General features: G+C 42.6%; 1 protein-coding gene across 6 annotated transcripts in view; it reads right to left on the bottom strand.

Annotated features, from left to right (window-relative positions):
- The window catches only part of DPP6 (dipeptidyl peptidase like 6), a 490996-nt gene that overhangs the window by 17123 nt on the left and 446929 nt on the right, over positions 1-26944 (bottom strand). For all 6 annotated transcript variants that reach the window (XM_020779739.3, XM_020779741.3, XM_078378511.1 and 3 more), the window contains exons 11-17: positions 22015-22138; positions 21132-21170; positions 14140-14247; positions 12452-12543; positions 11294-11341; positions 9169-9287; positions 356-403 (exon numbers count right to left, since the gene is read on the bottom strand). In XM_020779739.3, the coding sequence (XP_020635398.2) occupies positions 356-403; positions 9169-9287; positions 11294-11341; positions 12452-12543; positions 14140-14247; positions 21132-21170; positions 22015-22138 (578 nt within the window). The remainder of the gene's footprint in view (positions 1-355; positions 404-9168; positions 9288-11293; positions 11342-12451; positions 12544-14139; positions 14248-21131; positions 21171-22014; positions 22139-26944) is intronic.

The raw sequence follows: 26944 nt of genomic DNA, 5'->3' as shown, positions 1-26944 counted from the left end.
TCTGGGCAGAGGAACGGGGTTTACATATTTTGTGGGAAGCATCTTAATGGAAAGAGGTCTGCTTGCCTCGACAACGGAAATGGGTGGATTCTTCTCCCAACGTCAGCCAACCTCCCCATGTTAAGTAAAGAAGGGCCAAAGCTGGCCATTGACCTATTTTGGAACTGCCACTCTTTGCTACGATACCTACCTACCTACCCACCTACCTACCTATCTACCTACCTATCTACCTACCTATTGTTGGGAAGACCTTTGGTTTCTACTCTAAATGTTCTCATGATAAAAGAATCCTTCTCTCCCAGACAATGAAATCTGACATTGAAAGCACACTCACGCCCCCAAGACAGCTACTTACTTTGTCTATCAGATATGTTGTACACAGCTACCATAGGAACTCTTGGACCTTGAAAATGAGGAGGAAGATATCAATTAGGTTAAAAATAACATTTCTTAGAAGGCTGATCTAAGCATCAAATTATCCAAGGATAATTAGCAGCCACTCGGTTCACACACACACACACACAAACACACACACACACACACACACACACACACACAAACACACACACACACACACACACACACACACAATAGTCAGACAGACTTCTCCCAATGGAACATTCAGTATATTTTTGCCTAATTTGTCAATATTTTAATTAGTGGAAAAACAATTTAAATAAGCTATTCATTCAGATACTTTTAGTACAATACAATGCCTGCTATAACAAAGGAGTTCCAGCCGTATACATCACAGTGAAAAAGAGAAGCACATATTTAAAAATGTATATATTGGTTGCTTGTTTAAAATTAATTCCCCAGTAAACATAGCTAAGAATTCCCATCAGCAACATTTAAAGTCTTTTTGTGATAAAAAGGGGCCAAGCCTCACATATCAAAGCAGGACAATTCAATATACAGCATGGACGTCTCTATTTTGGTGCCTTCCTGATGTTTTAGACTGCAGCGCCTATAATCTCCCCTCCGTAGTTTGGGCAAGTTGTTGTAACAAGGAATTGAGGATTTGTCCTTTTCCAGATACTAGCAAACCTTATTGTCAATGTAAGAATACCCATAAATCATTTATTTAGTAAGTCTGATGCCCAAGTAATTTCATGTGCAGCTTAGATGTTCAATTTTGTTCCTTCAGTCCAACTGAGGGGCCAGTAGTTCTGGACATTTGGAGCAGATGGAAGCTTGGCACAGCACTGATTGGCAAGAAGTCAGTGTCGTCACTAACCCACTTATGCCCAAATTAGTTTTTTACTGTTTTAGAAACTGGTTTTACCAAACAAGAGAGGGGCAGTAGAAGTACACTTAAGTAAATCTATAAATGGTGCTTTAAAAATAAGATTTAAAAAAACCAAACAAACAGAAAGCTGATGTATCGTTTGTAGATAGAAATTTAGGCATATGTGTGTATATATATGTCTATGTACGGATATGTGTATATAAAGTAAAAAATAAAAAAATGGGGGAAAAAAAAGAAAGCTGAAAGCAGGATGGAGCAAACAAACTGCAGAGCTAGCTTTTTAAAATTTGCTGACCAATATGTCTGTCCAATATATTGCCTTATATTTGAGTGCCTTATCTCTGACTCTCTGACAGTCTCTTTCTTTGTCTCTTTCTCTTTATTATTTATTTATTTACAATATTTTTTAGCCGCACCATTGCCAGTGGCAATGTGTGTGTATCTCGTTCTCTCTCTCACACACACACAGTCCTCATTTTTGTGAACATCCGCACCAACTCAAAGTGCTACAAATACACAAATGGGCTTTCATCTGTGATATTTTAGTGCTCATGCATCTCATTTTTCTATGCATTCATGCAAGAATGTATTTAGAGAAGCTGCCTGATGACTAAACATCTTACAAACAGTATGAAACCCTTTGCCACAAATAAACATTTCAGAGCTCTTTCTCTTTTCCACTCTGTTAGCAGGAAACGCACCAGGAGACATGAACATTTGGGTAGCATGTGGTGGCGGCTTTGTTCACACAACAGCAGAATGGAGATGTTTCGCATTCTAGCCTGTTGTCTCCTCCCCAAGGTCACTGGAAGGTCGCTTGTCCCAAATAATCCAGTTTATACAATCTCGGCATGATCTGACACAAGAGGGAACTAGGGTGCGTAACTTTCATAATTTGTGGGACAGATGGAATTTCAGCAGGGGAGTTGTTTTTGTTGTTACCTCATCTGATAAACTGAACTGAACACATTGCTCTTTTATGTAACAGTCACCATTAAAAACGTGTGTTCCCCATTGCGCGTAGCTACTGTGTTACACACTTCACAAGCATAACGGCACGTGCAAATCCATATTCTCTCCCCCCCCCCCGGCTCTCTTTCCCTCTTTGCCTCCCTTTCATTTTTCTTCTCCAGAAAAAAAAGCCATTCAAGGTAATGTATAAAACACATATAGGCATAAAAACAAAAATAACCCACCATCAAAATTGTTCGCCAAGTCAACAAATAATCTCACGGCACCTGAAATCTTAGCAAGTTTCATTGGACAGAACTGCAGCCCAGATCATCAGAATTTCTAAGTCCTTAAGGTACCACATAGTTTTTGCTGCAACAGCTTAACATAGCTAATCCGCCTCTAAATACAAACCCATAGATAACTCGTTAAAACCTGTGAACCCCCCCCCCCATCACTGCTTTTCACAGAAGGGTCTGAAAAGCTGAGCCCTTTCCTTACTAAGTTGCTGATTTGAAATCTCATGCAAAGTTTAGCGTATCTGGTGGTTGTTGTGGGTTTTTTGGGCTCTTTGGCCGTGTTCTGAAGGTTGTTCTTCCTGACGTTTTGCCAGTCTCTGTGACCGGCACCTTCAGTCTCTTTCGCCACAGAGACTGGCGAAACGTCAGGAAGAACCACCTTCAGAACACGGCCAAAGAGCCCGAAAAACCCACAACAACCATCAGATCCCGGCCATGAAAGCCTTCGAGAATACATTTAGAGTATCTCTTCCCCATCCAATGCCACCTTTAATTGCTCTGGTGTAAAGGCTTGGAGAAAGAACTGCTGGACAGCTGTGTGGCTTGGGTCTCTGACTGCGGTGCCAGAGGCTGGAAGTTCGATTCCCCGCTGGGCCTCCTTAAAAAGACATAAGCGGCTAAGTAGCGGGTGGTGCCCGTGTTCAGACCGGAGGCCTCAATCAGCAGATGCTTTAAACTTGTGGATGTTAAACAAGAGTAATAGCATTATCGGACCTTTGTTAAGAAACTGCTGGTGGTGTAATGTGCGATAAAGAACCAGACTTCTGGTGGGAGATGGCTCTTAGGAGCACTCTGGACTAGCAGCTTAGGCAGACCGGCAGTGCATCTTTAAGTCAAAGACTGGAAAGGGCAGAACCGTCTTGAGCCAGAACAAGGTTGTCTTGGCGAAGATCAGCCAGCCAAGGAAATGAAAATCAGCACAAGCCCGGAGAAGGTGAGTTAGATACAGGGATGTTGAGAAGTCTTTGGGTCTGAGTTCCGATTAAAAACAAGGGTGTTTTTTTCCCAGGAGAAAAAAAAAGGAGGGAACAGGTGACTCAGAGTCGCAAGTCTGTGTCATTAAAAACAACAACCCTGAGTTGGAATCTAGCCTCCCGTGTTGTGTGTCAAGTTCACAAGATGAGAACATGCAGTTATCTGCATTCACCAATTATTTTAAATGGGATGTTGAGTTATTTTCTCAGATTATTTTTAAAATGGTACTAACTGGAATAAATCTGAGAAGCTAAGAAATCTTCCATACATGCCATGCAACCGGGTGGAAATAAAAATGGGCACACTTTTTTTTGTTACACTGAACTCCTCATCAGACAGATTGGTAAGACAGTGTGAGTCACACACAGTAAATCTTGTAATTAAAAAGCTATGTAAGTATTATTAATCATTCAAGACAGTCGGTGGTTTAGGTATCTGGCTGTGGAGTTCTTAAAGAGAATTCAGGCAAGTTCCTCATGTACAGTATAGCATAACAGATAGCAAAGGGAGTTGATTTTAAAAATGTTCTGACTGATTAAGTAATTCTGATTTCCATTTCCTGTTAATGAGAGGGCTCTTCGTTAACAAATAAGACTGCTTCTTGCGTTCTAACTGAATGGGCTGAGAAGGAAATTTCATCTCTGGACTATGGAAAAAGCGAAGTAGAAGTAATTTTGTTCCTCTTATTTGAAGATACTATTAAATGCAGTGCAAGGGACTGATGATGCTTTGCATCAACAACATCTGGCGGCGCGGAGGAGAAACAGGCCTCCAAAATTGCAGAGTAGTGTTTAATTCTCCTAATCTCAGATAAACATGGGCCTCAAAATGAACAGCAAAACTGAAAAACTATTTTTTTAAAAAAAACAACCATCGTCAACATACATTTGGACCTTGTCTTTATCTTCTGTCCTTCACTCTATCCTTCTGATGCATAAAGAAATATATATTAAATTAAGATGGATATAATCAGTTACTTATTGTCAGGTGACCCTATCATTCTCTAGGCAGTGTCTTTAATAATATTAATCTAACTTGGGGGCCAGAAAAGGTTCTTCCTCCCAGCCAGCTCCCATTGTTGTTGAAGACGTTTTGACACCTGAGACACAGAAAACAGAGTTCCACCCTCACCCAGATCCAGAAACCTAGTTTCCAAAGGCCAGTCACATGATCTGGGAAAGATGAGCCAGAACGTCCAGCAGGCTCTACTCCCCAAGCAGTAACAATCCCTGGCAGTAACACCAATCGCCTTCCCTGACCGGAAAGCCATGCTGTGCTCCCTGAGGGCAGCCACCTCACTCTGCCTAAGGGCAGGGCCGGCTATGCTACCTATTATGCCTTTTAGGTTGACGTGACCTGCAGCTCAGGTCTTCGTGTCTAGCTGCAAGGCTCCTCCCGTTTCACCAGAAAGAAAGTCTCCTTGGCAATTGAGGGTTGCTTTGTTGTTTAGTCATTAAGTTGTGTCTGACTCTTCGTGACCCCATGGACCAAAGCATGGCAGGCCCTCCTGTCTTCCACTGCCTCCCGGAGTTTGGTCAAATTTATGTTGGTAGCTGTCCAACCATCTCGTTCTCTGTCGTCCCCCTTCTCCTCTTGCCTTCACACTTTCCTAACATCAGCGTCTTTTCCAGGGAGTCCTCTCTTCTCATGAGATGGCCAAAGTATTGGAGCCTCAGCTTCAGGATCTGTCCTTCCAGTGAGCACTCAGGATTGATTTCCTTCAAAATGGATAGTTTTGTTCTCTTTGTGGTCCAGGGGACTCTCAAGAGTCTCCTCCAGTACCACCATTCAAAAGCACCAATTCTTCAGCGGTCAGCTTTCTTTATGGTCCAGCTCTCACTTCCATACATCGTTACTGGAAAAACCATACTTTGACTATGCGGACCTTTATCGGTAAGGTGATATCTTTGCTTTTTAAGATGCTGTCTAGGTTTGTCATCACTTTCCTCTCAAGAAGCAGGCGTCTTTTAATTTCGTGGCTTCTGTCACCATCTACAGTGATCATGGAGCCCAAGAAAGTAAAATCAGTCACTGCCTCCATATCCTCCCCTTCTATTTGCCAGGAGGGTTGTAGAGCCCTTTAAAGGGAGGGCCAGCACTTTAAAACATGACCTTGGACTGACTCGTGGAAGCCAATCCCTGAATCAGGGCTGTTGCTGAGCTCACAACCCTACCCCTAGGAAGGTGGAAACCCAGAGCAACACCTCATGAAGTCAAAGGGCTCTTCCTGTGAAGAAAGATGGTTAGCCCAAGAGGTCAACAGGAAAAAAGACAGGAACATAGGGTCATACAAGCACATTTTAAAAATAATACTGTGCTACAGATACTAGTAGGTGAGCATTGTTCAGAAACAGTAACGCTCTCTAGATATGCAATTGCTAAATTACTAACCACCTCATTTAGCACTCTGAATGCATAGGGTTTTTGTTTTTTTTTTTGCTAAGTGCTTTTGGAGAAAAAGCAGGTGGTACTTCCAGAACACACTGCCTGATTTCTCCTTTCCACAGAAATGTTAAGAGTGACAAATCACTATTCAGCACAGCTTATCAAAACACAGAAAAACAGACACTGTCAAAGCGAGAAAACTGCAGAATGAGAAAGGGAGGTGCATGAATTATATATATATTCCTCTGTATGTGAGATTAAAAAAAACTCTCTTTGCCTTAGTGGGTAATTTCAAATTAAAAGTTAAACTCCTGCTAGGTAAAAAGCAACAAGCAAAACTGCTTCTTCTGGCCTTTGCCAGTTAATCTTTTAAGCAACAATGAAAGGTTTAGAAGGGCACCTATTGGGGAGGGGGGTGTCTTTGTGCTTGCTCAGAAGCTGTGGGCTGGGGGGCAGGTTGCAGGAGTAGGCTAATTGGCCACCCCAGATGTATGCCCCACCCCACCATCCAGCTTCCAGGATCTTATTATTTGCTAAGCCATGAATTATTTACAACATGACAGCACGCCAGTTCGGGCATAGAGGCCATATTACCATACAAATAAACAAAGGTGCGAAGGGACTCTCAGAGCCACCAGCTGTAATTAAACGATCTGTCCCATCAGTGGCATTTTTCCAGAGTCAATAGCAGAGACAGATGTTGGCGGAAGGCCTTGGCAATCACAGGGATACAATTTTAAAGGGGCTTGAACTTGCTTTCCTAAGCCCTCCAAAGCTTTTGTGTCCCTTTCCCAATCGATACATGCATTTCTCCTTCCGTAAATATTTGTGGAGGACAGATCCTGAAGCTGAGGCTCCAATCCTTTGTCCATCTCGTGAGAAGAGAAGACTCCCTGGAAAAGACCCTGATGTTGGGAAAGTGTGAAGGCAAGAGGAGAAGGGGAAGACAGAGGATGAGATGGTTGGACAGTGTCATCGAAGCAAGCAACATGAATTTGACCCAACTCTGGGAGGCAGTGGAAGACAGGAGGGTCTGGCGTGCTCTGGTCCGTGGGGGCACGGAGAGTCGGACACGACTTAACGACTGTGTGATATTTGGAAATAAGGAGTGGCTGCTGGGCAAATCAGGGTATAATACAATTTGTTTCTCAGCTCAAAATAGGTCCAAGGAAAACCTTAATCAATCCGTGCCAAGATACAAGTAACTGCGCAGTAACTGTTGTAAGCCTCGAGAGGGAACAGTGAGCTATAAACAAACTAGGAGGCGAAAATAAATACAGAGCATCATTCTACCGACCAAGCAGTAGAACATTGTCTAGCTAACTACCTTGGGTTCCCCAGATATTAAACTCCAACTCACTTCAACTCAAGATTTCCTTGTTTAATAATTAATGTAATGCTAAAGCAAGATGAAAATGAAAAAAAAAAAAGATAAGAACTCGGAACAGTTCCATAACTCCAAAAAAAATAAAAATAAAATAAAACACATCAGATCTCCCCCCTCGACGGATAAATGATAATCTCAGCTGAGTCCCTGTAGTGGCTTTAGTAATAAAGCTAGGGAAATGTATAGGTAGGAGCACAGTAACGTTTGGGGGGGGGTATGGGAGGTGTGTGGGCTTATTTCCAGCCTGAGGAAAGACCTTGGCTGAACTCATTATTCTTGAGTGCGTAAGTGCAGATGTTCTTGTCCCGCCTGATTTAGAGCTCTAAGATGAGCCGCATCCTTCCCTTTCTGTGCCAGCTGGACTCTTTATTAGGTTTATTGTTTCCTGATTCCAAGAGACCTGCTTAACTTTTGAGAGACACTGAAGGAATATTAAGGACCTGTAACTCTGGATCTAGTGGAAAAACCAATTCAAAGAGAACTATAAGATTCTGTGCTGATATTATATGTGTTCAGTCTGATAGGGAGAAGACACCTGAAGAGCGTTGGGTTGCCTGGGCTTTTGTTTTTCATTTCAGAAATGTAAAATAACACTATATAGAAAATCAGCAACAGAGTATATAAAGGAATCTGTGCCAGACATTCTACCCTTTTGGGGGGCATTTGTCATGTATCCAGGCCTTTAACCAAGTGTACAACTGAGTGTGTGAATATGTGTAACAGAGGAACAACCACACACAACAGTTGTGCAATTTTGAGATTATGGTGCACAAAACTCAAGAGGATTCTGGACATGGTTGGTAAAGCAATGCCTCAGGTATGACCAGCTAGAGTCCCCAAGGACAGTACCGGATATTTCCTCAATCAGACGCTCACAAAACCCATTCACTACTGGGGAGCTAATGTACATAACCAAAATTATAGCATGAAAACTCATATACTTCTGCTTATAGAGAGGTCTTGTATGCTTTTGTTAGAAAAAGCTGAGGACAGCTATACAGTTTTTGCTCCGCTTTGTTGAAAACAGGAAAACACTTCTGTGAACAACGTACATGCCTTATTCTCTAGGTTCAAAAAAAGCTTGTTCTAAAGACACATTTCCAGTGGTATAAAATGAGACTATATGAAACTTGCAGAAAACACTGTAAAGAACTATGACCTGTGGCTGCCGGTGGAATCCATAATGCTGCATTCTGCAGCAAGAATTCATTTTTTTTCTATTAAGTTTCATAGGATGGGCTTGGGTTTGTGACTAGAAAATACAGCTTAGTGTGATGGGGAGATGCTTTCTGCCACCTCTATAACAGCTTAGGAAAGGGGAAGGAAAAGGAGAAACAATTGGTAATAAGTCACTCCTGAATTTCCATTAACCTCAGAGTGGGTAACAGCCCTGTTCATTTGAGGTTTTCAAGCCAGGTATGTTTTAAAGTTCTTCGAAACAGTTGGAGTTTTGTTTGCAACCTTGCATGCTATCTGTAGTCTGTGAGACTGGGAGGGATTTTTCTGGACTGGGGTGATTGTCTATCCAGCATCAACCAGTCATTCCGCCCAGTCTTTGAATTCAAAGAGAACCTCGCCTCTCTGATAAGTGTTTCTTTTCTATTTCTTTCCTCAGTTGGAGGCAGTTGCTTTGTTTGCTGTTGATCTGTTCAGCTGGTTGCTAAGTATGTGTGCAGGAAAGAAAGCAGCACACATGTCTGTGATTTCAAGCAACTGTAAGTAAAATGTTCTTTTATTTTTTCCTCCTACAAATGTCTTGGAGTGAATTACTGAAACTTTAAATGCCAGTTAATAAGAAAGGAGTGGACTCTGGAGAACTTGTAGCTATCCTCCTCTGTAAGTCTCTGTGCTTCTACGGAGTAAGAAAAAGGAGTTTTACCAGACATTCAAAACTGCATTAGCCACTGTGCAAAAAAGCCTACCTTCACAGGTCAGGATGAAATAGGCCATGTTGTGACTGAAGGAGGCACTGAAGTAGTTGCAGCTGTTATTCATATCACAAGAGAGGCAGCGCCTGTTATAGTTCCCTTTCGTGCTGGCACTGAAAAACAAAAAGAAAGGGATGGAGGAAGAACACAGGCTTAAAGTACAAAGAAGTAAAGGTGCCTTGAAACAATTTGCTTGCTTATTTATTTTTGTATTGGAAAGGCAAGTCCCCTTTCCAATACAGGGCAGGGGGGGAGGCTCCTTTATTTATTTATCTGGACATTACAGGTGGCCTTCACGGTGATGCTTCTTTGCTTGGGAGAATCCACAGGTGGCTTGTAGGTTGAGAGGAGGACACCTCCTCTAACCATTTCAGGTTAAAATAAGCCCCATGACCCTCCTCAGACCCTGGGCCACTCCTGGGAGGATCAATCCACTGCCACCCTGTAAGGTGTGTGCATGTTTGGCCTGGATCAGGTGAAAGACCAGAGAGAGAGAGAGAGTTAGGACACAAAGACGGAGACCAACAAAACCCAGAGAAACTATGGGACTTTGTATTTCCAGCTATAAGCCCTCATAGTAAGAAATTCAACTATTGAAATGTGAACTTTTTGAACTATGCTTTCAGTAAGCTGACAGAACACATTTGTTGCTGAGGGAGTGGAGCAAACTTGGGGGGTTGAGAAGACTCTGGTACAAGGATCCTCTTGAGCAAGCACATTCCACATCTGTCCATTAAGTGATGGAAGACACATTAAGCATTCCATACTTCACAATAAGTGATAAGGACCATATATCTAGGGGGAAACAAAGAAACATCTAATGTGCATGTCCAGCTAGCAACCTGCCTAAAAAGACTATAAAAAGAGGGTCTAGGCAACCATAATTTGTCTGCTGAGACCAAAAGGCTTTTGGAACAAACTACTTCCTTTGGAACTTGGACAATGCAAATAAAGAATTATTCTCCCTTTGGTGAGTATGTATGTGGTGTGAATGTGCTAAATGTATGAAACACCTTTATTTAGAATTGTAATCAATAGGTAATAAAGTACCGTATTTTTCCATGTATAAGATGCCCCCATGTATAAGACACCCCCCAGTTTTCTAACCCAAAATTAAGAAATCTAAGTGGGGCTTAGCAAGTGTAGGGGAAAAGGGACCAAAGCACTGCAGGATTGCTTTGATGCCTGCTTTCTCCCTTCGTACTAAGCCTTGTGGGGCTTAGCAAAAGGAGGGGGAAAGGGTTCAAAGCAATCATGTGACTGTATGATCATTTAAATCCCTTTCCCCATTATACAGCCATGGGATTGCTTTGATCCTTTCCCCCTACACTTGCTAAGCCCCATAGGACTTAGTAAGCAGAGGGTAAAGCAAGGATCAAAGCCATCCTGCAGCGCATTGATCCCTGCTTCCCTTTTGCTAAGGCTTAGCAAGTGGAGGAGAAAGCAGGGATCAAAGCCCCGCAGGATCACTTTGATCCCTGGTTTCCCCTCCACTTGTTTTTGTACTCTCCTCAGCTTACTTCTGTGTATAAGACCCTCAATTTTTAATCTAAAGATTTTCGACAAAAGTATAGTCTTATACATGGAAAAATACAGTATATTCATTTTGCATTTATTAATGTGTCCTGTGAGGTCCTTTGCTGTTGTTCTTCTTGGGATACAAAAGATCCAGTAGTCACCCTTTTGTGACAACCCAGCCTGGTCTTCATTGCAGCATCCGGCAATCTCCTTATTCCTGGGCAATGAGACCCTCCCAAATTCTTTCCAACAGGGAATGATAAACTTAGGTTACTGCAAAAATGGCATGAAACTTTAGGTTAGATCGGTTTCTCTAAAATATCCTGGTTGTGGTGACTCTATAGAACATCCCTAAAGGCAAGAAGGGGAGAGCTGGAATGACAGCTGCTTTCTATTTTGAAAATCTTTATAAAACATGATATACATGCATCTTCTCCAAATATAAAAGGAAAACATGTGGATACCAGATAGAATGCACAGGTACTGTGTTTGCTTTGGGCTTACTTTACAATGAATCTGCTCAGGTGCGAGAATAACTGGAAATAGTCTCTCTCATTTTGGGAAATAAATAAATTGTCCTCTCACTTGAAATAAATCATACCTGAACAGGTGTCTTGTCCTTGCCAGCTCTTCTGTACTGAGGAAATAGCTAAAATAAAATACATGAAAAATATGACTGTGGTTTAGGTTTGATATTTAATTTATGTTAGCTGATTAGAAAAAAACAGTCATTCATAAGAACCATGTTAAACCAGAAATTGCTCAAAAATAGCTTTTGAACACAGAAACAACCCTCTTACTCATCACTCAAATGACTGAATAAACTAAAAGAACTGACACCTCCCCCCTCAAAATACTATAACTCAAAATTTAGGTACTGTCTTTTAATAATGTTAGGCACCTTAATGTAATAATGTAAGCCCCCTCACAGATGCTGAAAAATGTGGATTACATTTGGACCCCCATATCTGCTGGAGATTGATTCCAAACCCTCACAGATACTGAAAGTCACATATAATAGGAAACACCGTATATGCATGGTAAAACAGAAAAAACAGAAAACATTATTTTCTCATGCATTACCAGAACTGGCCACTATAGGGCACCAGTAAGCATGCAATGTATTATTCACTAATAGGTCTATGGCTTCCTCTAGTGGTCGGTCCTGGTAATACATGTGAAATAGTTTCTTTTCTGGATTTTTTTTTCTTTTAACATTTTTTATATTTTCAGACTATGGAGAAGTAAAACCGTGGATACATGGATACTGATCACATGGATATGGGGGTCCTGCTGTATACAGAACACTATTATAATAGTGAATGTTATACATCATAGCATGGTCTCTGGCTCCCTCTCGTGGCCAGTTCCGGTAGTTTCATTGTAAAAAAATATATAGTTGAAGGATTTTTCTTTTATTTATTTATTCAAAATATTTTTACTCTGCCTTTCTCCTTAAAAAGGACACGAGACAGCTTACATCAATTAAAATACAATATTTAAAGCTAAAATAGCAAGAAAACAAATACTAAACAGCATCAAACAAATAAGTTTCAGTATTTAAGGACAATATTCTTTGCCATGATCCACAGCATTATCAAATGGCCTATATAAGTGCTCTGTGAATCTTGTGGGGTTTTTTTTTGCCTTAAATTGTGTTGTTCGCTTCAAGCAAAGTCGATCTACCAAATCAACTGCCGTGTGAATCCCACTCTAGAGTCGGCACCATGGATCTTCTAAAAGATGGAAAGTTACTTACATTTTATGCTGTTTTTCATCGTATCCCAAAATCTTGGTCACATCCCAGTCACCCGATGTGATGGTCTGTAAGTTATCATTACTGATATTAGGCTGCCAAGAAAAGGAAGGAAAAGTTGGATTTTATTTTATTTTATATTTAAAAAAAAACAAGATGTCCAGAGGATCAGTACAGATCTGCTTTATCTTCTTCAGAACAATCTCTCCTAATGTTTCAGACACTGTTTGTGAACAGTAATGGGCAATCAGTTTTGATTTCTCTCTATTTTTTCACATCATAAAAATTAAGCATCAGCTTTCATGCGGGTTTTTTTTAACTGTACTGCATTCAGTTGTGTACAGCACAAGCAGATCTCTCAAATTTAATGCATTTGATGCCATTTTCACTAATACATTACAAACTTTTCCCAACATATGACAACTTCATTGTTTTTCATGCACTTTTCTCATTCCATTCTGAATGGAATTTCATAAATGGTAGGCATTTTATATGTATGTATTTCTGTATGCATTATGTATTTCTGTATGCATTTTTGATTGGAAGAACTGCATTGCAAAACTGATCATCATCATCATCGTCCACATTGGTGTGAACTTCCTGCCAGTGTACACATTTGTAAGCTTTTTTAATATTGGGAAAAATGCAGACACACACAAACTATTTTTCTTTTCTTGCAAAAAAAAAGAAGAAGTGTGCTCATAGTTTCTGATTTGGGGTATTGGTTTGGAAAGTGTGCATCAGATTGTTTAGTAGCAAAATGCAAACTGAACGCAAGTGCTTATGCATTGCCACTCAATGACTAAGAGATAAATGGCTTCTGACTTGAACACACACACTGACTGATGGCCTGAGAGCGTTTCTACCTCATGTTTGAGCCAAACAAGTACAAAAGGGCCCATGTGGTTCCTCTTTTTATTCTCAACATCAACCACGTGAGGTAAGTTAGAGTGTAAGACTGTGACTGGCTGGAGGTCAACCAACAGATTGCACTCAAATTTGTGCACTGTCTGCCTTCTCTGATCCCAAGCACTCTGACTGCATCTGCATCATCGCTTTCTGAGACCAGGACAAGAAAGAACAAAAGGTTGCAAAACACTATGGTTCTTCTAGAACAGCAGTTCCCAACCTTGGATTTCCAGACATTCTTGCTCTGCATCTCCCAGAAGCCTTCACCATGAGCTATGCTGGCAAGGGCTTCTGGGAATTGCAGCCCAAGAAAAAATCTGAAAATCTAAGGATGGGAACCACGGTTCAAGAAGAAAATAACTCTACACCCCAACTCCTTAAGTCCTTCCTCACCACTATTTCAGCTTCTTGCATCCAATAAAATCTCCTCCTCCGTGGGGCTGCAGCAGTTGATCAATCCAACCATCCTTTTCCGTAAGCATTTACTTTTCATTATCCATCAATCAGTCTTTCCATAATCCCCAATTTGCACTTAACCTCCCCCCTTTTTCCCCAGCACTGCCAGCTTCCATCAACAATGGCAACTACAAGACTGCCTGAAAAAAAAAACACACACACACTGTGGGCTTCAAAACCCTTTGTCTTAAAGACATATGTGTTCCCCTGGAGTCCTTGTGGTGCCATGAGCAAGGTGCAACCTGGGATCAAAATGACCTGTGTGTCTCCTTGTTTCTTATCTACATACTGGATGAATTTAGCAACTAACTAAAGAGAGGGCTCACCTGTGACGAAGACATGGCAATATGGTAGAACTCGCCTCGCCCTCCCTGCGGAATGGCTCGGACAAAGAAGAACTTCCTGCCATCTCTGGAAAAGACAGGTTCTTCATTCTGCAAAGATTGAACCGTTGACACCACAAGTGAGCAAAATGATGAGGTTCACTATGCAAACTGAAGTGGTAGCTGAATTGGGTTTTAACACCGGAAGTAGGATGTACCCCTCATAGCAGCAGAGCAAAGCAAGCTATCTCACCACGTAAAGGACAGGTTGCCTCCTCCAAGTGTTTATCACCTGAGGGAGCCACTTCTATCTGCCCAATGATTGGGCCAGCCTTGGTCCAAGCAGCAAATTTACTAGTTCTTTTCCTTTTCTGAGCTCTTCATAGACACTCCTTCTTGACTAGTCACTCTCCTTTATAAACTCTGAAACCATCCCCACCCCCAATTGCAGAACCTGCTTTTTCCCCACATACTGTAGTTTCCTTTCTTGCTTTGACTGCACATCCTGTCCCTCTAGCCTCAAGCTACAACATTCTCATTTCTTGACTCTATTAGAGAACCGGGAAGGGAACATGGCCGTCTCTCCATAAATTTTGAGGCAGTTGCCTAAAAGCTACAAACTGAAGCCATTGATCCTTTGAGTCACCAAGCACTGACGTTTTGAAGACTTCTATTACTGTTCATTAATAAGTGAAGTTCCGTCTCTCTTTTTTTTTTAAACTTTGTGTTACTTTGACATGACAACAAAAGGAGCCCTGTGGAGATCTAGGTCACTGCAGCTTTCTTCTCTTTAAGGAGAGCATCCTTTCACATGGTTGCTTTTTCTTCCAAATCAAGACAACGATAGATCTACAGAGCAACATTTGGAAGGCAACTATAATACAGACTTTTATTGAAAGCCTTTATAGCTGCATGGTTCTTTTTGTGCCAGAAGCTATCTGCAAAGTGGTCACAAGTGAATCAAACATGGTTATTTTTTTCTTTTTACGCTTCTTTCTTGTACAAAACCATGGGAATTTTGAGTGCCTTGATGCAGACATCAACAACCTCATGCTTAACTACGGGGGCAATCAGATGAGCACATAACTCGCTATTCAGTTTGCTTTTGGGGTGGTTTGGTTTCCCCCTATTTTCTGGTTACCACACATGTTTAAGTAAGAACTACCCATCCCGCCTTTTTGAGAGCTGTTCTAGCACAGCGCTAGAGCAGCAGTTTATTTGATGCAACTGGGAGCTGTCCCCATTATCTCATTCTGCAGTCTGACTTTCTTTAATTGCCTAAGGACTCACTTTAATTGAATCAATGGACCTACTCTAGTTGTGACTTACTACACTAAAGTAGGTTGCAACTAGAGTAGGCTTATTTGAATCAATGGGACATATGGAAGAGTTGATTCACCAAATATCCACAGACTCAATGAGTCTACTCTAGTGCAACTTACTATGCTAAGCAACAGGATTTCAGCCAAGAAAGTGAGAGTCCTAGATATGTCCTACCGAGAACTGGAAAAGCTACCTTTTGGACTATAGCTCCCATATCGCCTAGAGAGCATGATCAAGAGGGGATTCTGGAAACTGTCATTCAAAAAAAGGCAACTTCTCTAAGCACATCAGATAGTCACTGTCATTATTTTAGATAATTAGATAACTTAGCACAAGCATGTTGTAAACTGTCAAGAAATTCTAGCGATTCAATGGCATATTGGTTCCCCCTTTCCTTGAGGCCATGGTGATGAAACGTTTCACTGGTGGTTCAAGGAGACTCACAATTTAGAAAATTGTTATGTTGCTGCCACACCCAGTGCAGTGAATTGCAACATTTTTAACATCTTGTTTGCTTTTGTCTCTGAAGCTCAAAAATTAGCTTTAGCCAAAATCTTGTTGTGCAGTTATGCAAAAGGGGTACCTTTTAGCGGCAAACTGCTGTAAGTTAAGCAATCTCTGTCGGCACGATCTGGAGCGTAAGAGTCATGGGACGTGGCATGCAACAGATAATGTCTAGGTATATTTCTTAGTTTACAGCACTTTGCTAGTAAATGTTTTGCATATCTATGCAAGAGGACTTTGGCCTCCGTCATTTTTGCATTCCTTCTGATACAATTGGGATGTGGCAGGGATATTTCACCTTCCTCTCCTGCTAAACACAAAACAAACCAGGTAGTTATACTCTACAGAGGCAAAACTGAATAGATGACCAGTGCAGGCCCACAAGGGGAAGTTCCCAAAAAGGTACATCATCTACCAAAAGCAAAACAGACATAGGCACAGAAGAATGCCCAGGTGAAGAGTAAACAAACTCATAGACGTGCCAATTCAGTGAACTCATTCCATTTCCCGAACTTTTTCCTTTGCAGGAAAAAAGACCCTTTCTGCCGCACCTTCCTTCTCCATTTTCAATGTTCTAAAGTAACACAGTTCTTCATCAGAAACTGCAGAGTGGCTTAACAAATGTGCAGTGAGTGTTATGAATTATGGCAACAACTGACATGGAGAAATTCAGATTATTTTCATCCTCTAAAACAGGGATCATCAACCCCCAGTCCACGGCCCGGTGTCGGTCCGTGGGTTTGCTGGAACTGGGCCACGGACATACATCTCTGCCACCCCCGGCAAGGGGGGCATATCGCACTTGCTGGTGGGCGTGTGGCCTTCATGCTAACCCTTCCCCCAGTGCCCCTTGCAGGAGAGCAGCGCCCCTTCCCTGCGGGGAAGCCGCTGTGGGGCAGCCAGCCCAAGAAGCGCCCTGATGCACGGCTTTGCTTCTTTGCTCGTTCCCACTTTCCCTCTCCAGGGAGCAGCTCGCTAACAAGCAGCCGCTCTCTCCCCCGCCCTTGCCCGCCTGTGTCCTCCTTCATCTGCAAGAAGCTGGACATGGAGCTACTCTGCAACTCTTGCCTCCCGGAAGCAGTGCTTCCTCCGTGCGCCCAGCTGGCCTGTCTGCAAAGTTACTCCATCTCTCTCCCCTCTTCTGGCTTCAGCTATTGCTGTCTCTCCTGCTGCCCCCACCGGAAGTAGCTCCATGTCCCGGGGAAGGGTTTGCATGAAGGTAACACATCCACCTGCAAGTGTGACATGCCCACCGGTGAGCACGGGATGCCCCACCCCCAACCGGTCCGTGCATGGTGCACACCCCCCAAAATGGTCCACAGACCGAAAAAGGCTGGGGACCACTGCTCTAAAAGACCCTTTCTGCCTCACCTTCCTTCCCCATGAAAGGTCCCTTCTAGTTTGTCTTTATGCTTCTACTCCACCCTGGCAGTCTAAGGTGGATCTTCATTGTATTGACTTCATCATGATCACTCTGCGCTGGCGTTCCCATAATTCACAGTGTCACGGTGCACTAGGTCTCCTAATGATTCTCATTTTCTCACCTTTACTGAAAATGACTCGGCTCGAATTGCATTATCTAACAGAACCCAGAGATATTGTTAAAGATGAGCCAGTCATTTTAATTTCCCATCATCAGGCAAAATAAAAAATTGGCCAAGGTGGTACTTTCCTACAATACTTGATGTATTTTTTTTTGAGTTGATTGCATTTATGTCCTGCCTTCTGTCTGAGAAACTCTAGACAATAGATACGTCCCTCCTTTCTCCCATTTTATTCTTACAGTGACAACAAGCCTTCATTTCATATCCCCTTCCCTCTCCAAGACTCGCGATAAATGAAACATTCAGTTAGCAGAGTGCATGTGCGCATGAAGATTAACTGCGCTGCATATTAAATAATATCTGAGAGGATCAGTTACACACCGTGATGCCACAAAGCAGCAGAAAGCATAGCAGGAGAGAGGATAAATTTTCAACATTCTAAAGTAACAGAATTCTTCATCAGAAAATGCACTGGGGCTTAGCTAAAGTGAATGTGTGGGTGGGGATTACGAATTATGGTAAGAAGCAGGAGGGAGAAGCACGAATATTATGCAGAGCAGGGGCAGTTTTATTCCTTCTTCATACGTGTGTGTGTGTCTGGCTCGTATAAGGTCCATAATGAAACCTGGAGTGGATTCAGTGGTTCCACAAAATCAGAATTCTCAGCCTCCACTTTACACCCATAGATAACCATGTTTCCCCCCCCCCCTCTAGTTAATATTGTTAAATAAACAGCCAGGAAGAGTGGGTGGATGGAATTCCAGAATGGATGCAGAAAGAATATAGAAGCAGTGTCCTTTATTTATGTTCACATACCTTCTGATATTCCAGAATCCTGAAAACTTGCTTTTAAGAAGAATAAATCCAGTGGCATGCTAAAGCCGTATGATTATGTGACATGGGTCCCAGAGCATCAATCGACTACCACTGAGCTATAGCACTTTTCAACACATCATTATATCAATTCTACTTTAAAGCAACTTTTCAAGCTTTGTCCTGCAGGCTCCCCATTTTGCTACTTACCTAGCAAAATTAATTTCACACACAGAGATACACTCCTATTAAAAATCATAAGAACCTAAGAAGAGCCCTGCTGGATCAGGCCAAGGGCCCATCTAGTCCAGCTTCCTGTATCCCACAGTAGCCCCACTGGATGCCTCTAGGAGCTCACGAGAAAACTCGATACCTGTCTCCTGATACCCTTTCCCTTGCATCTGGCATTTTGAGGTACCATCCTTTTAAGCCTGGAGATTATACATCCCCATCATGGCTTGTCACCTGCGATGGACTTTTCCTCCAGAAATCTATCCAATCCCCTTTTAAAGGCATCTAGGCCAGATGCCATCACAACATCCTGTGGCAAGGAGTTCCACAGACTAACAACACACTGGGTAAAGAAATATTTTCTTTGGTCTGTTCTTACTCTCCCAACACTCAATTGGAGTGGATGTCCCCCTGGTTCTGGTTTTGCGTGAGAGGGAAAAGAGCTTCCCTCTATCCACTTCATCCATCCCCTGCATAATTTTATATGTCTTAATCATGTCCCCCCCCTCAGGTGCCTTTTCTCAGCTTGCAACAAGTTATAGAGCTTGCTTTTTTGTCTGTTTCTTGTGCAAAAACATTCCTGAGTGATCAAAGTCTTGCTCATGCCAACGTATCTGCTTCCAACTTCCTTCTTCCTGAGCATCAAAACCAATGGGTTGACTCTGCAGACAGTGGGTCACGGAAGCAAGCATCAGTGACTCATGGTCCTCTCATCATGTCAAACATGTTGCATGCAATGATATTGACCTTCATGGTCCACACCACAGGCCCATATTAGATGTACAGTAAGTACATCAGGTGCCAGATCTCATGGGTTCTGTCTACAGAGGTTGGGGGACATGGAGAAGCCTCACAGAGACCAGCCGCCCTACTACATCCTTATGGCAATCATATGCACCTCCTTCTTTTCCTGACTACCTCATTGTTCAAGGGTTGGGATGTGGCGTATTCTGATGAATTTCTCTTGTCCTGTGTAAACAATTTCTTCCTACACAATTTAGCTGTACATCAGGAGCTACCAGTCTGAGCGGGGATGAGACACAATCGCAGAGAACTGAGTCCCCCACCAACAGCTGTCAATCGAGACAGTGTGGAAAAGGGAGAAGCTAAGTTTGTGTATGGGCAGCCATTTTCACTGGCAGGTCTGGCCCTAGTTTTATGGTAGGGTGGGGCAATGGCTTCAGGCAGCAGACTCTGTGGGTCAACCAATAAGGACAACAAAGTGAATTTTAAAAGAAAGGAAATAACCCCAATTAATAACCCCTACGTAGTCAAATGAAGAGTCCTGCCATTGCATCTCTAAGTGCAACGCCCACAGACTTTCTTAAGAAAGCAGTTTGTATTCATTTATGGAGTTGTGCTGAATGCCACTAAACATTGTAGTGATTAATATCACACTATTGCGTCTCTGATTGTGAACAAACTAGTAATGGATGACGGGGGAAGGGGGGAGAACAGAAGTGGAAAAAGCTGGAGGAAAAATAATCTGAAGCAGAATCTGGGCAGGTAGCCGCAGTATTTTGTTGCAGCAAAACCAAGAGTGTTACGGCCGCTTAAGAATGAGTATTATTTAACAGTAATAATAGCCTTTAAACTGCAGAGCCAGAAGGGACCCTTGAGATCATAAAGTCCAGCCCCTGCCAAGGAGGCCCAGTGGGGAATTGAACTCCCAATGTCCAGCTCTGCAGCCACAGACCTAAGCCACTGAGCTATCCAGCAGCTTTGGAATGAGCTTCCACAATTGGCGCCCAGTTCACCGGATGCAAGACCACCCCTATCAGATGTAGAGGAGTCCTGGAAAGATGATAGGGCTGGGCCCTAGTGGGTCAGGCTAGGGAGAGAGAGTTCTAAAGCTGAAGAGCTATAACTGGACAATCCCTCTCCTTACCGTTCTTTGCTTCTTCTCCCTCTTGGAGAAAATACTGAGGAAAACCTCAAATGCTGATTTTGTGATACAGGCATGTTTGTAATGGGAGATGGAGTTCAAATACAGAGGACGAAACCAGGCATTTGAACTGGGCTCAGAAAAGTATGGACAAATGCTTATGCCAAACATGGTGTGTTAGTTTATACAGTGCTAGAAAACTCTTTTAAGTCTCTGAAATCAAGTAACAATGCATGCTAACCAACTAGGTATAAAAAAAATGGCTGAAATCCCGTTGCTTGATGGAGTCAGAGAAATGAAGGCCAGCAACGTCTGGAAGCCACATATTGCTCACCCCTGACCTAGATTTGCTTTGAAGGGCATATCCAGGATATGGTTTATTACGAATCCCCAAGAACCCTTGGTTTCCAAAGCTAGTTCTATCACCAGTCATCCAGTGTCCAGTTTAACCCAGCTCCTTCTGTCCACTCAGCACTGGCTATCCAAGACAGACCTTCTCCAGAAAGGAGAGTTTCCTAAGAAGAGGCAGGTCACTCTGAATCTCCACTCAGATATTAGCTTTGCAGCATGCAAGCCTGTATCTTTGCGGTTCTGCACTATTACACTTTTGAAAGTAAGAAGGGAGAGGAAAAAGGGGGGGAGGAGGAAAGGAAAGAAGAATGCAAAATTGATCCAGAAGGAAGCACCGCGATTACCTGTCGGTGCAGCCAGGCTGTGCTCTCGTCTTCATGTTTCTGAAATGAAGCAACATAATTAAAATACTATATTGCAGTTTACATCTATTCTACTCTGTCCATCAGGGCAGAAAGCTGTTTGACTCCATTTCAACAGCGGATGAGCAAGCACAGAGGAACTCATCCAAGCATGCTTATGAAAAGGCCGTGTGAATGACATTCACTTTGTCCTCCTTTTCGCTCCCAGTTAAACAGGTGGCTGGGTTTATAGTATGGGGGGGGGGAGATCTGTGTCAGTGGGAGGCAGGCTTCAGGCTTGTGGATATGTTTTGTGCCTTGAAGCCTGAGATCCGGCCAGGAATAGCATCGTGGGGCCAGGCAGCCACGGCACAGATCGCTTCTATACACATGATCCTACAGTATTTGGAATCTTTGATCAGTAGCCGAACCAAGCAGTGAAGGGGTTATTTTTCAGTTACCATATTTAGGAAAACAAGAACAACAACTGTACAAAATTCATACGCAGAATCCATATCATTATCATCATCATAGAACTACAGAGCTGGAAGGGATCCAGTTCTGTCAAGGAGACCCAATGGGGAATCAAACACCCAACCTCCGGCTCCGCAGTCCAAGACCTAAACCACTGAGCTATCACGCGCCCAGTCCTCATCCAAAATTAGGGCTGGCTAACACCTCCCTTGAGCCACTAATGTGTTATAAACGGGTGAGGTTTTAAGCCCCATGTGTGGCTCTAAAAGCTGTTTGCAACATGCCAGCAATGAAGATAATGCAATAGGGATTTTGGCGACTAAATTTTAAATCTATTTTAATGTAGGTTATCATCTACTCTGGGCACCTTTCTTTAAAATAACAGGTTTTGTAGATAAATCAAAACAGATACCTTGGTGCAGACGCCTGTCGTGGCATCACAGAGTGTCAGGATAGAAAAATTCTGTGCCCTGTTCAGCCAGTTTACTGCAACTTTGGTACTTGTCGCCCACTTCACCATGGTTATATAGTACTCCCTGAAAAACAAAGAAGGGTATTTGGGTCTCACCACCGCCTTTTAGGGACACAATAAAGGGACACCAGAATGCTTTGTTTTCCAGATATGGCTCAGCCGGAAGGGGGCACTGCTTTATCTGGGCAATACCTGAAGCAGACACTAGAGGGCAGTACTGTCCACTAGGTATGCACAAAACAAGCCCCACCTCGTGTCATGAGTGCGAGAGGTACACAAGGAAGTCCGCCTCATCAGGTCTGGCTAGGATTGGCTGCCATTTTGATTCCTCCAAACTATCTCCTACAGTGGAGCTGTTGGAAAATCACCATAACACACAGTAGTCCAAATAAGCAGGCAGCTTTTTTTCCCATCCGTATCAACACACTTGTTCTAGCTGTTTTCATCTCCATCAGGAGCAGGTGTTTCGTAAGGCTAATGGACGTTTATTGTCCGTTCTAGACCAAGCCTTCCCCAGCCCAAAACTGAGATGGCTCAAAACAATATATCAACGTGAAGGGAAATTCATTCCAGCCACAGTGACCAGAAGGTTTTCAGAGAAAGCTGAGAGGGAAAAGGGGATCCTGGATGGGGGGGGGTAGTGGATGATGTCAGAATCCCTGCCACTCAAAAAACAAACAAACAAACAAACAAACAAAAACCTGACAGTGAGTCCTGACTCTGCTGCACAACTTCTAATTCTCAATCTTGATTTGATGGCATTTTTCTCAATCTCTACCTGCATTCCAACTGATCCTTTGTTTTATCAGGTTGCCAGACTTTCTTCCTTTTTAAAAAAAAAAAAAAAATTCTTGCATGGAAATTCTTACATTTTCCGAATGCAGTTTTACATACTTTCTCCTAACATAAGCATTTTAAAGCAGGCTTCTACCATGGACTAATAAAGGATTTTTGTAACTAGTTTTCCATTATGCAGATACAGTATTTGGCTTTTCACATTTTAAAAAAATGCACCCACAATTTTGTGGAAATGGTACCTCCCACAGGCCTTGCAAATTGGCCCATACCTGAAGCAAAGGGTACTTCACCCTTCAATGACCGTCGGAAAGGGCAAAATGGATAATCCATAACCATTAAAAATGCACAGCGCCAAAGCTGTACCCAAGTCACTCGAACACAAGCCACTTTTCCTTCTACCTGTTCCTGCTGTTGTTTAATATTTAATTCATGCCCACGTTGGTCAGAACTCTGGATTGACACAGTTCTGGTCAAAATGGCTTACACTCCGTGGCAGACAGTTGACAGTCTTGTTACTATGAATTTAGCACTAGGGAGGCAGACAAAAAGTCAACCTAGCCTTTGTCTCCTGCTTTGCAGGAGGGGAAATCACGGAGGCAAGGAAAGAAGAGGAAGGTAGGGGAAAGCAAGGAAAAAACATGCGGCCGGTGTTTCACATAGAAAAGGCCAGGTACAGGCCTAGGCTGGAGTCCTCCTGATCCCTTAGAGGATTGTGAACGGGCAGAAATGCGGGAGGTATTGTCTGGCCTGTCTCCTTAATGCCCATTTCTGGTGTCTTGCCTTCATGCATGTGGTTCTCCACAATAGGATCTGGGCTTTATGTTTGCATTCTTCTTGTTCTGTACCTGGGGCCATCTGCCAATCTAGGTTGCAATAAAACTGGAACACACACACAGGTCTTAAGCCTGAAATGTCTACTGAACCAGGTGGCCACCAGTCCTGCTGTGGCTTATGCAGCACCAGTTCTTTCTGTCTAGATGAGTGCCCTAGAGGAAGTCCATCCGCCCCTGCCTGAAGCCTCAACGGGTTGAAACAAAGTCATCATTGTGATGTTTTAACTCTCCTCATGCTTCCAAACCAGGCTGATCGGAGACGCCTGCTTTTCCTGTACTCTCAGAGATACCGCCTTTGGGCTAATCCTGCTTCTTTGCTGCTTCCTTATCTTACTCCATGGTGTAAGGTAAGGCAACTAAGACTAGGCTAGAATCCAGTCTGACTCCCTTGACCCCTTTGTGGGCTGCACTCCAAATGAAGACACTCGGGGAAATTTGTGAGCAAACGGCACCCCCTGAATTTCAAGAGCAAAACCGAAAAAGATTTGTACCGGAAGGAAATGTTTGTTTTGAAGGCATCTCCCAGTTTGTCCATGAGCTTAAACGTCTTCTGGAGGCAAACCACGAAAACAGATTCAAACAAGCAGGAACGGTTTGTTTTAAGCCTTTTGAAGTTTGATGCTCAAGCACTTAACATGTCCTTCTTCCCCTACAGCTGAAGCAGTAATATAGTAGCACTCCCTCTGTAAGCATTGTTGAAATGACTGAATGAGTTCTCCCACCCTCAGATAATCATGCTGTTTCTAGATGTATTCCAACAGCACCCCACCGGGCAATACATTTATTTTTTGTAAGGAGGGACGACGATAGATTGACTTCCTAAACATTATACTGAATAATGGGAACAAATTACTTTTAAAACGTAACTTTTCAAAATATTGCATAGGCAAACAAGGATCCCATTTCATCCCTCAACAGCTCATCAGGAACTGCATGGATAATCCCCTGCCAGTGACCTCAGATCTAGACTAAAACATGGGGTGGGTTCACTAGCCTCACCAACTAAATCCATTCTCAACCTACTGTATGATGGCAACTTTTCTTAATGTTTAGAAGGAATGTTTTTTTCTGCTTGACCTCAGTTTGAATCTCCCATTCTATGTGGTAGTAAGAACTTTGCCTGGTATTACATTTTTAATGTCTGGAGCACAGAGTGTGCCGTTTCAGGCCCTTAGAGCTAAGAAAGGAGTAAATGACTAGATAATGAATGAGTCCCCCCCCCCCCCCGTTGCAGGGCTGACAAATTCTGCAGCATTATCCTATTCAAGTGGAATACATGGGTCAAAGCCATCCCTAAATTATAACACAATAGCATTTCACAGTGTGCACAGTCCATAAAAATTTTATGAGTTCATTTGTTTGCCATAAAATATGCATAAGAAGTTGTTGTTCATATTGGGATTAATGTGCTGCATCGCTGGAGAAAAGTCTTGTGTTCAAGAAAAGGGCTTTGCTATGCATACAGAGGAAGGAGGGCTCCAGGAACACAGATGATCTGATTATCCAGCAAAATAATAAGATGGAGATTAATTTTGTGATTCTCAGCAATGTTCAGCGTCAGAATTCAGCTGCAGGGTAAGTCACAATGGCTACATTTTACAGCTTCACGCTCAGCGTTTCAAAGCAGAAATGAGAGCACAATCTTACACTGGAAATCCAGCAGCTTCAATATTTCTCCCTCTTTCTCATAAAACCCGATCAGCAAGAATAAGTTAAAAAAGCAGGACAAATTGTTATCTGAAGCGTCTCTCTTTCCAGTGATCCAAAGTAGCTGGAAGCATGCGGTTTTGCAATATTACTCGATGCTTACATTTGCTGTAAAGTTGTTGACGATGGATGCACAATCTAAAATCCTTCAGCTTTGAAGGGAAGACAAACTACTTCAGCAAGCCTGGAAGTCAATTTGGATCCTCTGCGAATTGCAAAGACCAGTGAAAAAAAGCGAAAATCCAAAAAAAGAAAGTGGCCAAAAATGTACTTTTGGTTTTGAAAAAAAAAATGGGTTGTTTTCGTGTTAAACACAGCTATGAAATATACGAGAGAGAGAGGGGGAGAGAGATTTTTCTGGAGCCCTTTGGGTGTGTCAGCTCACACACACATACATCTTTTTTTTGGAGGGGAAAATCCAAGTTTTGCCAGGCTGGCCAAGGCAGTCTGTTGGACTGGTAGGTCCAAACCAGCCCTGAAAGGTTTCATGTGGTCCAGGGTCACCCTTTGTTCACCTCTGCTTTAATCATTCCTGATGTCATGGTGTACATCTTCTCTGTCCTAACCAGGGTGTTGGATAAAGACAGTGGAATTCAACAAGGGCATTCTGAGAGTTGGAAACCAGATGGGGCATGGAATGATATCCACTGAGCCAAACCATAGTCAAGACTACCTAATTTGGCACAAAGAATAGGCAACACCTCATGGTGCAATGGTGTAACAGCTAATAATACCTACAATAGACAATAGCTAATTTCTAAATTTTGAGTTATTATGATGTAGGGTGGATAGAACTAATGGCCCCATGGAAGATGATGACTTTGATTTTGAGAAGTGGTGGGTGGGTATGGGTGAATCTGCTCCAGGATTTAGTCTGATATTTAGAGGAGTTTAAAGGAGGAGGAGGTGCTGAACCTATTTTGGGAGATAAGGTTTGGCATCTTGGATAATTTCTGTAAAGTTCAGGCAGAAACCCGGATTCACTGTCCCTGTGAAATCAAAGCAAATAAACCTCACTGGAGGACCAGGGAACAGAGGAATAGTTGTCAACATCAGAGATTATAAACACAGAATTGATGTAAACTGGAGACAGACTGTTCTCTGCTAAGACTTGATTAGAGTTGACTTCATCAATTAATGCTAGCATCCATTCTGATCTATCCAAGAGCTGCAGCTTGACCCATATCTGAAAATCTGGTCTAGCTCTTAACACTGATATTATGCTTGTGTGGCAGTGGCTGTTATAAATAGTTGAAGGCTATACCACATGTTTCAAACTCAAGGCCCATGGGCCGAATCTGGCCCGCCGGACCATTTCATGTGGCCCTCGCCGTGTTGCCTGCTACTATGCAACATACAAGACACAGGCGCTTACCGGTCACCCATAATGCCCCACCAGGATGCTGGGAATCCACCCAGTGGGACTTCTAATTCGGGTTGTGAAGATAATAAGTCCAATTTCCATACTTTTATGCTGATTTCAAATCAAGTAGCTTGCAAAAAAAAAAAAACCAAACAAAATCACATTTCCA

The sequence above is a fragment of the Pogona vitticeps genome, chromosome 6 (assembly GCF_051106095.1).
Source record: "Pogona vitticeps strain Pit_001003342236 chromosome 6, PviZW2.1, whole genome shotgun sequence".
In the NCBI taxonomy this organism is placed as follows: Eukaryota; Metazoa; Chordata; class Lepidosauria; order Squamata; family Agamidae; genus Pogona; species Pogona vitticeps.
The sequence above is the reverse complement of the archived record's forward strand: the minus strand, read 5'-3'. Positions and strand labels throughout refer to the sequence as shown.